This window comes from Melanostigma gelatinosum (genome assembly GCF_949748355.1).
Source record: "Melanostigma gelatinosum genome assembly, chromosome: 10".
Lineage (NCBI taxonomy): Eukaryota > Metazoa > Chordata > Actinopteri > Perciformes > Zoarcidae > Melanostigma > Melanostigma gelatinosum.
This window is the reverse complement of record NC_136643.1, coordinates 27,357,583-27,374,976: the sequence shown is the minus strand read 5'-3', so window position 1 is coordinate 27,374,976 and position 17,394 is coordinate 27,357,583. Positions and strand designations below refer to the sequence as shown.

The 17,394-nt window shown below is 45.9% G+C and overlaps 1 protein-coding gene across 1 annotated transcript in view; it reads left to right on the top strand.

The window, feature by feature from the left end:
- Positions 1-17,394, top strand: part of ttn.1 (titin, tandem duplicate 1) — a 176,111-nt gene that overhangs the window by 25,953 nt on the left and 132,764 nt on the right. Inside the window, 18 exon segments of the mRNA XM_079277074.1 lie at positions 133-274; positions 1,128-1,296; positions 1,627-1,858; positions 2,357-2,641; positions 3,537-3,656; positions 3,835-4,023; positions 7,172-7,222; positions 12,024-12,302; positions 12,536-13,102; positions 13,278-13,556; positions 13,644-13,922; positions 14,014-14,295; positions 14,384-14,662; positions 14,746-15,033; positions 15,136-15,414; positions 15,509-15,790; positions 16,486-16,764; positions 17,031-17,309. Coding sequence (XP_079133200.1) covers positions 133-274; positions 1,128-1,296; positions 1,627-1,858; positions 2,357-2,641; positions 3,537-3,656; positions 3,835-4,023; positions 7,172-7,222; positions 12,024-12,302; positions 12,536-13,102; positions 13,278-13,556; positions 13,644-13,922; positions 14,014-14,295; positions 14,384-14,662; positions 14,746-15,033; positions 15,136-15,414; positions 15,509-15,790; positions 16,486-16,764; positions 17,031-17,309 — 4,560 coding nt within the window.

Here is a 17,394-nt window from a genome sequence, read left to right as displayed (position 1 = left end):
CCCAAAGACCCTTAGAACGTCCCCAATGACCAGTAGAACCTCCTGAAGGACAAGTAGAGCCTCCCCAAGAATAAAATCTCATCTCATCTAAACAACCCCTTTTGATTGATGCCCCTCTTTTTTTCGCTGCAGCCCGCGTGGTTGAATTTACCAAAGACCTGAAGGCCCTGAAGATAACCGAGAAGAAGAGAGCGACGTTTGAATGTGAGGTTTCTGAACCGAACATCCAGGTGATGTGGATGAAGGACGGTCAGGAGCTGGAGATGTCCGACAGGTACAGCAGCTCGTATTCAGCTGTTAAAACACTCGTATTAATGAAACCAATATGTCAAGAAAATGAAAAATGTTGTGGAATATTTCTATGAATAGTCGGGAGAAGAGTGTCAAAGTGTTATCAAATCAATGTCAAATGAAACAGAGTCTGGATGAACGATCAAAGTTGTAATAGTCAATTTATTTGCTTGCAAGCAAAGATAACACGTCTCACAGATACATCACGTCATCTGCAAGAGGTGCTCTGACGACAGTTAAATGCACGGACATTTATACCCAACCAGCATGCTGTTACCTTGGTTTGCAAACAAGAATAAACAAAAGAAGACAGAAGATAATAAAAGATGTCAAGGCAGATGTTTTCCTTTGAAGCATAGTGTCCTGTCTTTCCGATAACGTGAAGGCGCTTTTAAAGTTTACAAATCCCTTTGTTATCAGTTTGCCCCACAATAAACCATGGATACACCCAGTCAGATGCGTCCTTTGATGTCACTGTGACCTGGTTAAAGAGTTCAGTCACAGTATTGCAGAGACGGAATAAGCCTGTGAATCATCACACATCATATATGCCTGCAGAGGGTCATGCCCTTCAGCTGATGCCCATCAAGGGAAATACCGCCATCATGACCCCTGTGTGTGTCCCCGTCTTTAAAGACAGAAACAATGCACAAGATAACAATTCACAAGATAACAGATAACAAGACACCTGGATCCGAAATTTACTAGAATCTTTAGAAGAAACAAGGTTTTAGTGCCTGTTCTTCTAAAACTTACATTCTTTAACCCTAAAGCAGTAGACTGACATATTTTCCCATAACAATAAATGCAGAAAATCTCCTCTCTTTTTTCTGCAGATATAAAATGACCTCAGATAAGTTCGTGCACCGCTTGATTCTGCCGTCGGTTCGCCTGTCCGATGCCGGTGAATACACCGCTGTGGCCGGGTCGAGCATGTCCAAGGGCAACCTGGTAGTGGAAGGACGAGACATCAAGATCTCAGAGCCCCCTAACTGGCACATCACCGTGAGTTCTTATTATGATCTACGCACAAATGTTTAAAATCACTTTGTTTCACAGATTTCTCGCCATCAACTCATTTAGATTTTAACCACACTGCTGATCATTTCCTGCAGTTATTATGTGTTTTACATTCTTTGATTTTAATGTTCATTAGTTCACATAGTAGTTTCCTTTAAATGTTCTCTACCTTTGAGGCAACCAGCAAACATTTTATCTTCTAAAAAGAAAAGAGTTCTGGGAGGTTCCTGATCGTATTTTTCCAGCAAGAATTTATGAGAAATATTAGAACTCGAACTCCCGGTATTCAGACGCACCTTTCCTCCGTCTTTGCAGGTCGTTGAGAAACAAAGAGCGACCTTCGAGTTCAATGTGAACGAGGACGACGTGGAGGGTCGCTGGCTGAGGAACGGGGTGGAGATCCAGTTCTCGGTGGAGGAGAGGTTCAACTATGCCACCATCAGGAAGCTGCACCGCCTCACCATCTCTGAGACCTACCGGAGCGACACCGGAGAGTACACCTTCATCGCCGGCAAGAACCGGAGCACCATGAACCTCCTCGTCAGACGTAAGAGACCTGCTGACCAGACACTTCTCTCTTGTAGTAGTTTGACCTGAGATGTCTTCTGAAAATGATTCACAAACCGTCAGAAGATGAGTGAAATCAAAGTTCTGGTGATGAAGTAATTAATAATGACATCATCATATTTAAATTACGTTATTAATGTTTAACCTCTTTCATCAGCACAAACCTGAAAATCAATACACTTTTTCTGTTCTTTTTTTAAGAGAAAAGTTTCACTGAAGAAAGTTTCATCTTCATTATGATTTACAATTTATAATATTTTTTAAATAATGCTAGAATTTAAGGGAACGCCTTTGATTAAATTGTAAAATATTAGTCTGTAATTTCCTAATTATTCTTGGTTCTTATTCCCGGAGTAGTGAACCTGAGGAACGAGCTCACAAATGGAGATGAACATTTAAGAACTGTAGGGATTCATGTTCCCGTTGCTGACAACGTTTGGAGTATTTCTGCAGTTTAACCTTCTTCTGCTGTCATCAGTACCGGAGCCTCCTCAGATCGTCCGGCAGATCCAGGCCCAGACGGCAACGTCGGGTCGGTCGGTCCGTTTCTCGGTGCAGGTGAGCGGCCTCCCGAAGCCCCAGGTGTCCTGGTACAAAGACTCTCAGGCTCTGTCCACCAGCTACAAGTGCAAGTTCCTCCACGACGAAGACGAGCACACGCTGCTGCTGCTGGAAGTCTTCCCCGAGGACGCCGCCATCTACAACTGTGAAGCCAAGAATGACTACGGAGAGGCCACAAGCTCCGCCCCTCTCACTGTGGAAGGTACATTTATTCAGAGGAAGACGTTGCGCTCTGTTTCACGGTTTACTTTCAGGCTTTCCTTCACATTATGACGCGCAAATTCATTTTAAAAGCTGGTTTATTAACCAAAATAAAGACAAATTGAATCTAACATTAAACGAAACAAACTATTATTAACATACAGCACAAACAGTGTTAGACATTGAAGTGAAGGATGACACAGAATGAAATAATAAACGAATAATACATGATTTCCTGTTTTCATAACTCTGAGGCTTTCTAACACTTGTATATTGATCAGTTAACCAACAGGTGCTCCAGAGAGAGTAAAGACGAGAACACTATGTTAACATTCAGGAAACAATGAGACGCTGCTACCAAAGGCACGACGGCTTCAGCAGAACTTTAGCCGTGAATCAACCGAGCTGATCGACTGAAACACAGAGACGTGTCGTCACGTTGACTTTTCTTCTATAAGAGATTACAGACGGCTTTAAGACGAACCGAGACCTTTATTCTTAAACACCAACAGACCAACAGGACTTCTGGTCAAGAAAAGAAAAGCCCAGTTCTGGTTCAGAGACTCTTGACTTTAAAGCTAACCTCGATTCTAACCTGTTGCTCCAATAGGACAATAGGACAGTTAACTTTTGGGGTTCCTGCAAATGTTTCATTATCTATTCATGGGCATTTCTGTAAACGATGTCAAAAGTCAGATTCCAGTTTTGACGCTTTGTGTGTTTTGGTTCCATTCATTATTTTTTTGGATTTAATGTTTTGAAATATAAAAGATATGTTCATCTTATTTGAAGAAAAAGCCCAACGTTACGTCAGCCTCCTGACATATAGTAGTTCATCCTGATTGGTGGAAGATGCCGTCATTGATTCTGTGTTGGTCGTCTTGTCTGTCCAACAGTTCCCGAGATGGTTGAAACCGTGGCTCGGGTGTTGGCTCCGGTCCTCATCGCTCCCATGCGGGACATCCTGGTCTCAGAGGGACACCCGGCCCAGTTCCAGTGCACCGTCTCTGGGGAAGGTAGTGACCACCGCTCGCCTCCTCTGGTTGTTGGTCTGAAGAAGAAATACAGAAGCTTAGATACTCGTTGACCTTAAACGCTCTGAGCTGACATATTATATGATATTTGTGGTATTACTTGCAGTGATTCCATATTCAAACACGTGAGATGATCCTGACTTTAACTGTTTGTCTCCAGATCTGCAGATTTCTTGGTTCTGTGGCGACAGAGAGGTCCGACATGCGGACGTCTTCAGGATGTCTCACTACGGTGAAACCTGCCAGCTGGACATTTCCAGAGTTCTCCTGCAACACGAGGGAGGCTACTCGTGTGCTGTCAGTAACGCGGCAGGAATGGTCACATGTGCTGCGAATTTGAATATCGGCGGTGAGTAATTGAGAGGTTCAGATCCCTATTAACACCGCATGTGTTCAGGTGTCAAACTAGGATCTTCTCTGGAGATGGGTCTTACTTGAGGAGGCTCTGACTGTCCGCTAAACACCTGACATGTTAAATTAACACTATGCAGGTAAAATAAATCCTCTTAAAGTCTGTTTTCATTTGGAAACAGAACCTGGAATTCTCCGTTAGCCGGGTAGCTAACCGCGGCGCTGCTCATCAACAAAGTGTAACTGATTTGACTCCAGAGATTGTGGGAACAGAATGAAAGCATCTGATCTGTAACTGCAGAGTCTCTGTCCCTCCAGAGAGGAAGACATCAACACCTGTCAAATGTACAGTGAAGCATGCTTTGGCTCAAAGAAAGCATCTTTAACAGGAAGCAGCATGGCTCATGGAGGAAGGGGCGGGGTGTCAGTCCCGTCTGTCCGTCTGCTGCTTTGGATGATGACACTTTGTTCCGTCTCTTACAGAGTCTGGGGATTAAATAGCAGAGTTTAGCCTAGCTTAGCTTAGTTTAGCACAAAGACTGAAAGCAGGGGGAAACTTATCGCTTCGTTAGAACTAAAGAAAGTTTACTCATTTACAGACATAATAATCACAAGAGAACATGAGATCATGAACATGTTCAACAATGCTAATATCATCAATATTACCATCAATAATGTCAAATATTTATTCTGGATATTGACTTCCTGAAATCCTAAAAACAACTTTTAACTGTCTTCACATCTGATTGTGGAGAGACGGTAAACACACATTGTATTTGAGTAGTTGTATATATTCATGAGTCTGAGTTAGCTGTTAGCTGTTAGCTCGTCTACATCTCTGAACTCATAAAGAAACGCGTCCTCAGTTTTGTGTTACTAGTTTTACAGACTTCCTCTCGTTTCCACCTGTTGTGCTGCTGTCTGTTCTAACTGATTTCAATTGAAGAGACGTTTCTTTCTCTGCATGTCGACAACATCTTTGTGCGACCGGCCTTCAGAAAGTCTTCTACATTTTCTTTTTGACCACAAACAGTTGAAGGATCTGTTCCTTGTTTCTGTGGGCATGCAGCACAAACATACATACGATAACTGCAACATGAGTTAGAGGAGCTGTAGTCTTTGTGTTGCTGCTGGCGTGACGTCCTCACCGTGAGCTCAGCTGTGAATCCTCCAGGTGAAGCATGACTCTTCTCTTCCTACATGAAGAGCTCTTCAGTGATGAATCTGTATTTCAGAAGAATGCAGCATGCTCAAAACATGGAGCTGAACTTTGGAAATCTAGCTTTCCGGGTTCCTCGTGCTCGAGCACTGATTTTATGTCGAGCTTGCATGATTGAATCTGGAAAGCAGCCACTGTCCTCTACCTCACTGATCAGACTGATGCTCAACGCTCCACTCCAGCTGCACTCTTGACAAAACAAGCTGTAACCTGAAGAAGTCACCAGAATGATGTGTTGACCTAACTCTTCTACTCTTTCTTACTGCCCAGATGACAAAGCCTCAGCTAGTGTGTGGAGCACTGGGGCTGAGGCTAAAGTAAGTCAGCTGGAGGCTCACGCAGAGACCTTCGGCTCTCTGTCCGTGGGACAAACGGAGTTTTCTGAGAGTTCCTCCGTGTCTTGGAGGACGGTTGAGGTTCAGATGGAGAGCGTGAGCTCAGTGGAGACGAGCTCCCAGAGCAGCTTTGATATCAAACTCTCAGCCAGCCCCAAACTGCTGATGGAAATGAGCGACGTCCGGGTGAAAAGCGGCGAGAAGGCGGAGTTCAGCTGCTCGTTCGACGGGCGGCCCTTCACCGGGGTGGAATGGGATCATAACGGCCAGAGTCTGGCGGACACGGAGCGGGTGAGGAGCTCTGAGGCCGAGGGCCTGTTGTCCCTGGTCATCTGGGGTGTTGGCGTGGCGGACCAGGGTTTGTACTGCTGCACCGCCACCAACCAGCACGGACAGAACAGCTCCTCCGCCCAGCTCACTGTTGAAGGTTAATCTTTCTTTCTGTTTCTCCATCTGGTCCATCCACCTCTTCATGCTTGGTCCCCTCCCCTCATATTTAATATTTAGCCTGTAACCCGGTAGAATGTAATGGAATAACCCGCTCCAGTCTAGTTGACCCTCTCTTCCTGCTGCTGCCTCTCTAACCCCATCCATCCATCCTACTAACCCCTTGAGTGTTTAGAGTCGTAGCCTTATACGCTCTGACCCCTAATTCCTCTCCCTAACTTTATCCTCACCCAGCCAAAGAAGCGAATCTCAAAGCAGAAACCCCAATCCCTACTGATTCTGTGCGTAAAGTGTCTCAGACAGACACAGGGACCGCTAGAGGTCCTCCGGACCGAGACCAGCAGGAGACGGCGGAGAAGCCGGGACCGTCTCCTCCATCTTCCCAGAGACCCCACAGCCTCATCAGCCACCTGTACTTCCCTGATGTCCCGCCTCATGACAAGCGAGGCCTCTCCAGCTGCCCCGAGTTCCTGATCAAACTCCCCCCCGAGCTGCTGGTCCCAACCAGAGACAGCAGCTCCTTGTGTTGCGTACTGAAGGGGGTCCCCACGCCATTCCTCATTTGGCTTAACAATCGGTTGAATGTTGAGGATTCTGTGTCTTACTCTCTGAAACACGACGGCCCCCTGTGCTGCATAAATGTTAACAATGTGGGACCCGGACAAGGGGGCTCTTACTCTTGCACAAATGTCAACTCAGCCGGGGACGCTGAGTGCAGCGCGGTGACGACAGGTTGGCATCTGCATGCTTTTGGTCCTTCTGCTCGCTCGGGCTTATTGTCGGCCCAACCACTCATTTTCACTGCTTCCCCACTCAGCCAGCAGAGGCACACTTCTTCTTCTTCTGCAGGTTTAACCGCTGTGTTTAGGAGAGGACGCTCACCTCTGTGTCCTGCTTTACTGACTACAAACATGGACAGAGTTTAAGATATCAATCATATTACTGAGCATTGTCCAAAAACAGCCAGCGGTTCTGCACACTTCAGACCAAAAGGACGCATGAACTTCAGTTAGAAGGAGCAAAAACACACAAACACACAGTTGATATGGATGCACGACCTGTCACTGACTCTAACAGTCTTGCACCATATGAAACGTTCAGTTTTGAGTGTGTTTTTTAATTCATAAACGTTTGTGTCTTTACAGTGAGGACAGCGGACCAGGACCGTGGGATTCAGGTCCAGCAGGACGTCAAAGGTAGATATTGTCTTTGTCCATCACGTAGATACTGTAGAGTGCAAACAAGATCAAAACAAGTGTTATAAAACAGTAACAAATATTAACTCAGTATAAGAGTAAAAATCTACAATAACTCAAATATAACTATAACTATGCTGTATACAGGCAGCATGTTTTACTGGTATTTTGATGTACTTCCAATTCCAAATTATAAATGCTTCTACAAATTACTTTACAAATTCAAATATACAATAGTTGACTGAATATATGTTTGACAATGTTTATTTTAAACATTTTTATGAACTTTGAACTGCATCCGTCTTCATGACATTTAGAAGAATGTGAGACTCAAATCATAAAAACAGTTTCTGTTCAAAGATGGTTTTTGGAGTCAGATTTAGTGTTTTACCTTCCAGAATCTTAAAATCTCATGTAAAGTGAATGCACTCTGGGCTGAACTGGCTGAAACAGTGTTGATTGATTGATTTCCCTTGCAGTGGAATATACCTGTAGATACATAAGTCATTCTGTCTCACTGTGATTATTCCACTCAGCCTTTTCTAGCTCAACCATCACAGTGGAAGAGGAAACCCAGGACTCGTACTACACCGGTCTAAAGTTATTCGATAAAACCAGAACACTTGAACTCAAGCCAGAGTCCAAACGCTTCTCCAGCACTTTGGTGAAGAAAAAAGAAAAGCCAGTTTTCCTCAGCAAACTCTCTCCAGCAGCTGTGACTGTCGGAGAAAATGCAACGTTTACCGTCACAGTTTCCGGGTTCCCTAAACCCACCGTTCAGTGGTTCCACAACGGGCAGCCGATAGCCAGTTCTTCTGTTTACACCTTCGTTCACCAGCGAGATGAGTACAGTTTAGTCATTCACAAAGTTCAGAGGGAGTCTGAAGGAGAGTACTCCTGCACTGTCAGCAATAGATTTGGCCATTCAACCTCCACCTCATATTTGCATGTTGAGGTGAAGGAGCCAGAAAAGGAGGAACAAGTTGACAGGAGGACATTTGTCTCAACTGGCAAACCCCCAGAATTCACTAAAATGATTGATAGTCTTCAGTTGTGTGAGGGAGGTCAGGCTTTCTTCAGGTACGCGGTGACCGGAGATCCTCTTCCTGAGGTTCAGTGGCTCAAAGGCAGCTTACACATTCAGCCCAGTGGGTTCTGGATCATTGTGAACAACCCAGATGGATCAGGCTTTATTAATATTCAGAGTGTCAAACAAGAGCACAGTGGTGTGTACACGTGTAAGGCCTCCAACCAACACGGGGAAGCCTCCTGTAGTGCCGAACTACTGGTGGTCAGTGAGAAAGTCCAGGAAAAGCAGACGTTAGTTAAGAAAACATCCATGACCGAACAAACCACCGAATCCAGATTATACCAGAAAAGAACTCTGTCTGATCAGATGATTTACACCATCAGCACTGAGGACCGGCAGATTATCCCCAGCGAGGAGGTGGGAACCCTCCGAGAGCTCGACATCTCGGCAGCCACCCTCCATCGAGAGCAGCTCACCCACCAGGCTGCGGTGCTGCAGGCTCAAGAGATACAGGAGAGGCTTTCTTTGGCTCCCACTCATCCACCTCAGGTCTCAGCCGTTCCAATGAAACAGCTTCACATGGCCACTTTCTTATCTTCGGTCCAGGAGAGACAAAAGATCACTGAGCAGCACTCCGTACGCATTCTCAGTCCTGAGATTGTAGAACTCCAGTTCGCCAAAGAGCAGCCGTCTAAACTCGTGTCAGCCACGTCTGAAGAGGTCGTTCCACTCTGCACGGTGAGGACCGAGGCCTTGATGGACCTGGCCCCGGAGCACGGGAACACCTTGAATGAACCCAGGCAGCTTGTTAGTGGTCACCAAGTAGAGTCCAGTCTGCTTATCCTTGATGCAACTTCAGGCGTCGCCCACAGACCCGAAGAAGAGAGGAGTTTTAGGGTCAAAGAGGGGGTTAAGATTTTATACTCGGCTCAGTCTGCAGGACAACTGCCGATCACAGAAAGACACTCTGAGCCTCTGCCACCTTTAGATGCAACCACTCAGCCCCTGATTGAGAAAGAGCAATCCAAACCAGTGGTAGCACCAGTTAGTGAAAATAGAATGGCTTTATCCAAAGAGCAGACATTTCAAATGCACCGACCAGAGCAGGAGAGTGTCTCCCCACAAAAAGACGTCTTTTATAAGTCCGCTATAACCACTGAGGAGAAATACGAACTCCAAGGTGAACAGACAGGACAGCTGCCGAGTATAGCATCTTCTGTGTGTCTGCAGCCTGAGCAAGAAGGGGATAGACTCCTGAACCTGCAGGTTATCAGTGATCAGGATGTTTTACAGTCTGAGGGAAGGTTCAGCAGCGAGAACGCTTCCAGAGAGCAGGCCGAGGCCAGGAAGAGTCCCACGTTGTTGCATTCGGTGACTCAAGAAGAGCAAAGAACTACGGTTTGCGAGGCAACCTCAGAGTTCTCAGTAAAGACCAAAGCCACGTCAGTTCAGTCGAAGAAAGAGTTACCGCCGACAAAATACCTTCAGTCAGTTCATTCGGTATCAGTTCTACCAAAGGAAGGGATACTTACCATCACTAAACCTGACCAACAGATGGCAAAGCAGAAACAGGAAAAGGCTAGAAAGCATGCAGCTACCTCAGAAGAGAGAAGGGAGATCACAGCAGATTATCACAGAGAACTCGATGTGTCGGTGACCGGGGTTCAGTCGCAGCTTCGCACTGAGCCAAAGCCTTCCAGTATCCTCACCGTCTCTTTCCAGACGATGCAGTTGCAGAAGGAGATGCCTTTTATTAGCGACGTCATGCAGCAGCGAGCGCTGGTCCAGAAAGAGGACTACTGGAACATCATGCACTCTTTGAATGTTACGGACACTCACAGCCTCGAGGAGGGTCACACCAGGAACCTAAAAACCGATGAGAAATTCAAGTCTGGGACAAAAGTTGAGCCTAAAATACCCAAAATAACCGTTTTTATCGAGGAGAAGGCCGTTGCCAATGAGAGCTGCACTATCTTAGAAGCCACCGAGCAGGACTTTGCAGTCCAGATCCAGGAAGGCCAGACAGTCCGGCAGTCGGTGCTGCTTGAAGAAAAGCAGGTCATTATGGGAGAGCAGTCAAGTGAGATACACAAATGTGAGGGCTCGACTGTCGGCATCGTGACGCAGCCTAAAGAAGTTCTATTTGTTCACGAGTCTCAGAACACTCTGACTCTTCCTAAAGAACTCAACTTTGTGATCCAGATTCCCAAATCGTCCAGTGTGAACATCCGGCGTCAGCTCAGAGCCGCTCTTCAGTCCGCTGTGGCCAGTGATCTACCAGTGTTACTGGCCGATGTCGTAGGAGGGTTACAGGCAGTGGAGGTTCAGGAGGTGAAGGTTCAAAGAGAGCTCAGACGGGCCACGTCCACATACCTGATCACAACCCCAGGAGCCCCCATGGAGATCACTCTGTCTTTTGAAGGTGAATACCCTCAGACAGCTGACCTCAGGTCTGAACTCCAGGTAGCTCTGCATGCAATGGTTTTCCAGGAGCAGCAGAGTCTTACGTTGGAGCAACTAGGCACCATGCAGATGGACAAGCCTCAGAGAGCGCTGCTCAGCTTGGCGCCCTCCAAGGAGGTGCTGTCGTCTGTGGTGGACACCAAAATGGTGGCCGAGAGTGCAGTTGGGTTTCCTCCTGCTGAATCTCAGTCTGCAGCCGTCAAAACCGAAGCCAGGACTTCCTTCCAAAGCGCATCAGTTCAGAGCCGGTCTGAGATCCACGAGTCTCGGCAGGTGAGCATGAAGACAGTCCGGTCCGAGAGGAACGCCAGCACTGCTGAAGTGGCCACCACAGTTCCTGTGGGTCACGTTCCCGTTGAGCAATCTGTGGACATTGGTGTCCACAGAGAAACCAGAGAGGAGTATCTCTCGGAGGCCATCATGATCAGCGAGTCCTCCGACAGTCTGGTATATTATCCTGCTGTCGTTGATTCTCTGGAAGACGTTTGCATTGAGGAAAAGAGCGAGGCCGTTTTTACTGCCACCATTAAGTACGTCACCAAAGCGAACTGGTTTTTCAACGGCCAGTTGGTGAAATCTGGCAAAGAGTTCAAGTGTTCTAAAGACCACGACACACACACACTAGTTATCGACAAAGTTGTGAAAGAGAAGCATCAAGGAGAATATGTCTGCGAGGCTGAGAATGAAGCCGGCAAGACGACAGCATCTGCACGACTCACTGTGGTCTCAAGAGGTTTGATGATGGACAATTATTTGATATCATCATCAACTAACTTCACACATTAGTGGAATCCTGTTGTCTGGAAACCTCAAACATAACTCAAACTTTAAATGAAGTTAGGATGGAATTCATGTGTTAAATCCTATTTTAAGAGTAAAATGGAAAAACAAGGTATTTTTATGGCATCTTTGCATATTTTTAAAGCTAAATTAAATTTGGATGTTTGAGCTTTTCACCAGACAGCAGTGACATCCTCACTTTTCCTTCATCCATTCCTCCACATGCATATCACCTCTTCATCCATTCCTTTGTCCTTTTAAAGAATCACCTTTGACTTCATATCTTTAGATATCCATCACTTCACCTTCCTGCTTCTTCTTTGCATGCTTTCTCTCCTCTTCTTATCACTCTAAAACCATTTCTCTCCTCCACAGTCACAACAGGATAACTTTGTGTGTCACTTTCCATCCCAGGTTCACTACTCATCTCCACCTCCAGCAGAAACATTCCATGTTACTTCCATTTCAACTACTTCTGTTTATTAACTTTGTCATTTTTTTTACTTTCTTTCTCTCCAAATCACGCAGTGAAACCTGTGTTCAGGCACAGAATTGTTCCCCTGGAGATCAACATTGGCAACACGGCCAAGTTTGAATGTGAAACTGAGGACGCTCCTAATGTGAGCTTCAAGTGGTTCAAAGATGGAACCGCAATCAAAGAGGGCGATAAGTACAGGATGATCAGTCGCTTCAGTGCTTCCTCTCTGGAGCTCCTGAGCCCAAAGAAGGAGGACAGCGGTGAATACACCTGCAAGGCGTCCAATCAGCACGGCAGTGACGAATGCTCCGCCTCTCTCAGCGTAACGGGTAAGAGCGACGCATCTTTCCTTTCTATGCTGCTTGAGTTGGGAGCTGTTAATCTAGAACTGTTGTTGACTTCTTTTTCCTCCGTAGAATCATCTGTTGCTGCTCGAAACTTTGTTTAATTTGCTTAATTGTGAATTATTTGTTTTTTTTGCCGCCGGTATCTCTTTGGTTAAAGTAAATCAACAGGGTACATTTGACCACTAATGTTTTTCTGTTTTTCTTAACTCTTATAGAGCAATGCCCTCCTGCCTTTATCACTAAACCTGACCCTCAGACTATGTATGCTGGAAAGAGGGCAATGATACAGTGTGTGATATCAGGATCTGCTCCACTGAATGTTGTCTGGCTCAAAGACCACCAGGCCTTACCCAGAGAGCCTGCACACTACCAAACCTCTTGTGACAAGAATAAGCACATTCTTGAGATTACCAAAGTCCGTGCGGCTGACGGGGGGCTTTATGTGTGCAAAGTGTCGAATAATATTGGCACAACGGAGTGCAGCACGGAGCTGCGGGTCATTGATAAGCCCAACTTTGTGAAGCCCCTGGGTCCGGTGGCGGCCGTGGTCGGAGCTCCTCTGCAGCTGGAGTGTCTGGTGGATGAGAACACTGGAGTAACTGTCTCCTGGACCAGAGATGGTAGAAAGATCCACCAGTCTCCAGACTGTAAACTGTCCTTTGAGGATAAGACAGTTGCTCTTGATATCCTAAAGACCACACTGAAGGACTGTGGAGACTATGTGTGTACGGTGACTAATGCCGCTGGGAGTGCAACTTGCTCCACCTCGGTGAAGGTTCAAGGTGAGAGCTGTCTAGTTCACTTTCTTGGCTGCTGCAGCATTTGTAGCGGTTGCAAATCTGCAGGACTGAAAATGAAGATAATTGTATTCTGTGGTGCACATCTTTAATCTCTTCTCTTTCAATGCTGTTTTTTATTTTTGTTGAAATGACTCTTTTAAACCACACACCTCTCCAGAGCCGCCGGTCTTTGTGAAGAGGCTGGAAGCCTCCACAGTCTGGAAGCAGGGCAGCACTGCACGGCTGCAATGCACCGTCAAAGGATCCCCTGAACTCCACACCAGCTGGTTCTTCAACAACAGCGAGGTGTCTGGTGGCAGATATGACATCAGTCTGAAGGACGGAGTCACAGCTCTTGAGATAAAGGATGTCATGTTGAGTGACAGTGGAAACTTTACCTGTGAGGTTCTGAATGAGTCTGGGTGTGAAAGCTGCAGCACTAAAGCAACAGTGAAAGGTGTGTAGACTTAGACTATTTTAGTACAGAGCCAAATATTCAGTCCGGACAAACACCGGTCTAACCGAGCTATGTGTTCCCCTTTAGAACCGCCGTCCTTCAGGAAGGAGTTAGTCTCCTTAGAGGCGGTCAGAGGATCGGTAGCCCTTTTGGAGTGCGAGATTTCAGGCTCTGTGCCGTTCGAGGTGACCTGGAAAAAGAATAAGAAACATCTGTCAGCAGATAAGAAGTACAGGGTCGTGTCTCAGGGATATCTGAGCTCTCTGGAGATCCACTCATTTGAGAGCGCTGACGCTGGTGAATACGAATGTGTGGTATCCAATGAGGTTGGGTCAGCAACCTCAAAGTCATTGGCTAAACAGAGAGGTTAGTGTTAACAGGAACACAGGACACATGTTCTCTATTAGTGCTGTTCTCCTCTCGGCTGCTGTTTACATCATTATCACTGTTATTTCAGAGCCGCCTATGTTCTCAAAGAGGGTTGAGAGTGCGACAGCAGTGTTGGGAAACACAGTGAAACTACAGGGAACCATTAAGGGCTCGGCTCCCATCTCTGTGAAATGGACCAAAGACTCTGAGCTGCTCAGAGATGACGATCCAAACGTCAAAATGACATTCGTGAACAACATTGCTGTCATTTCAGTCTCATCCGTTGAGATAAAGCACGGCGGCATGTACACTTGCCTCGCCGACAACGAGGCGGGACAGCAGAAATGTGAAGCTGTGTTAACAGTTCAAGGTCAGAACACATTCATATTTGTTAGAAATATTTCTAAAATGCAGATGTAGACGTTTCTGAACTCTAACAAACTCATGTTGTATTATAGAACCGGCTAAGATCTTAGAGAAAGCAGAGTCTATCAGTGTGACTGCAGGAGATTATGCCACGTTGGAGTGCACGATCTGTGGAAGCCCAGACCTCAAAGTGAAGTGGTTTAAAGACGGCAAAGAGATGATCAGTGGCCGTAAATATAAGATGACTGTGAAGGAGAACACTGCCATCCTAAAGATCCTCTCAGCAGATAAAGGAGACACTTCAGAGTACAACATGGAGGTGTCCAATAAAGTCGGGAAAGACCAGTGCACATGCTCGGTCACCGTTATAGGTCAGTTTGAGCCCAGAATACAGTTTCAATAGCAACGTAGAGATGCGGCCGTTGGTTTATGTTTGATATATTTCCTCACACAGATCGTGCAGTTCCACCGTCCTTCACCAGAACTCTAAAGAAAGAGGATGGGAGGGTTGGTAGTAATGTAACCTTGGAATGCAGAGTTGCTGGATCTCAGCCGATGGTCGTTTCTTGGTACAAAGACCAGAAACAAATCCACAGCAATGGCAAATATAAGCTTGATTTCAGTGAGATTACAGCCTCCCTCACCATAAGTGGCCTGGAGGAAAGCGATGGTGGAGTTTATACCTGCCGGGCCTCTAACGATGCCGGAGTGAAAGACACCAGTGGTTCTTTGTCCGTCAAAGGTCAGAGGAGTTGAAATACTTTAAGCTGAGATCAAACAGGACTCCAACAGTTATTGATAGGCTTTGAACATGAATGCTGTTTTTCTTCCCAAATAACTCCAGAACCTCCGGTCTTCACGGTGAAACCTCAATCCCAGGATGCCTCACCGGGATCAAATGTGGTCATAAAATCCGTCTTTACAGGATCAGCTCCTCTGGTTGTGAAATGGTTCAGAGAGGAGAGCGAGATTTTCACTCGAGGAAAGTGTTTCATAAAGAAAGACGCCTCTTCAAGCTCTTTGGAGCTTAACTCTGTGAAACCCAGTGACTCCTCTAAATACACATGCCAAGTGTCCAACGATGCTGGGAAGGTGGATTGCACTGCAGTCCTCTTTGTGAAAGGTGCCGTTTCATTCTTTCTTTTTAAAAAGTGAAACGCTGAACTGTTGTTTTCTTTATTTAAACTCTTGTGTTTCCTGTAACTGTTCATTTACAGAAGCCCCAACATTTACAATGAAGCTTGAGCCTTCACAGCTGCTGAAAACTGGACAACCTCTCAAGTTGTCCTGCAAAGTGCAGGGAACCCCTGTTATTAGCATCAAGTGGTTCATAAACGGCTCAGAGATCTCTTCAGACCTCAAACACTCGATGTCCTTCGACGGCTCAATCGCGACTCTGGAGGTAGAGAAGTGCTCTGTGGAGGATAGTGGAGATTATGTCTGCATGGCGTCCAGCGAGGCCGGCAGAGACCAGAGCAGCTGCTCAGTAACAGTGAAAGGTTGGTCCAGTCTTCAGTAGTCCTCTAATCAAACGTTTGAGATGACGTCTGGTCCCCATTGGTCTTTGGCATGTTCAATGCTGCCCACATTAACAGGGAATCTTGCCGTTCTTGTCGCTCCACCAAACAGAAGCCAGTGAGGGATCAAACCCTTTTTTTCACTTGTGACTTCTGTTAGTTCTTCAACCAAATCTCAACTACATTCAACATCACGCTAACTGGTTGATTCAACTTTAGGGAGAGAACGAAACTTAAAAACGACACAAGGTATACGTACAAGTATAAAATATAGCAAAGCAAAGCAACTTGTGTTTGCATCACGTCAAACATACGAAAGAAAATAAGAGATATGGAGATCCAATCAAGATGCTTCCTCTCGTCCAAGTTCTAAGGCTATGAAAGAATCATATCTCGATCAGCTTCTACTCAATCATTTGTTCAACATTCAGTTAGTTTTCAGTGACAACATGATATCAACTTCTCCAATGTTCTCAGTCCTAGAGGTTATCGTTAAGTTCTAGAATTCCCTTCTCAACAGAGACTTAACTTTGTAGACTGATGAGTGTGGAGCGTTTGAGATGTTTCAGCTCTGAGCAGCTAGAAGACCTCTGTGGACCAGACGGGCCTCATGAGACCAAAAGTCTTATTTAGCCTTCTATTGCCTTTAAATAACCTTCATCATCTTTGTTTTGTAGAGCCTCCAGTGTTTGTGAGGTCTTTCGAATCAGCTGAGCTTGTAAAGGGAGCCGACATTATCTTGGAAGGAACCGTTTCCGGTTCCCCTCCTTATGAAATCACTTACTTCCTCAACGATAAACCGATCCGAAGCAGCAAAAAGCACAAGATCGGTGTTGAAAACGACACCGTCACTCTTTGCGTCTCACACTGTGAGAGTGGAGACGCTGGGACGTACCAATGCACTGTTGCAAACGATGTTGGGGAGACATCTTGTAATTGCCAGATTTCACTGAAAGGTTAGTTCAAGGACCGTTTAAAATACTGTCATCAAAGGGTATCTTTCTACATGTTGCCCCACTGCCGATACATCATTTTTTAATGCAAATTTCAGCTGTTTCATTTTGGACAAATTCTTTTATGAGGCGATAAGGATGCTGAACGTGCTTTTCTTTTCATTGCACAGCCATTATATCAGGGAAATAAAGATTTGCAATGTGGATCATCTGTGTTTGTGTAAATCCTCCTACAGCCTTCAGTCTGATTTGTGGTCTTCTCCCACTAGAACCGCCATCATTTGTTCAGAGACTAGAGGATGTGTCCTGCATGGTGGGCTCTGAGGTCTCTTTGAAGTGTCTGTTGTCTGGATCACTTCCCATGACTCTCTCCTGGGTCAAGGACGGTCATGAGCTCACAGAAGACGAGCACGTTAAGATGTCCTATGAAACCAAAAGTGCCGTGTTGCATTTGAAAAATGCTCAGTTATCACACGGCGGGAAATATGTGTGTCAGGCCCAGAACAAAGCCGGGACCCAGAGATGTGCCGCTGTGCTCGTAGTGACAGGTTTGTAGGACGTTTGTCTCTTTGTCTCAACTGCTGTTGCTTTTATGTGAAGCTCTGACGCTCTATCTGTCGCATTAACACTGTT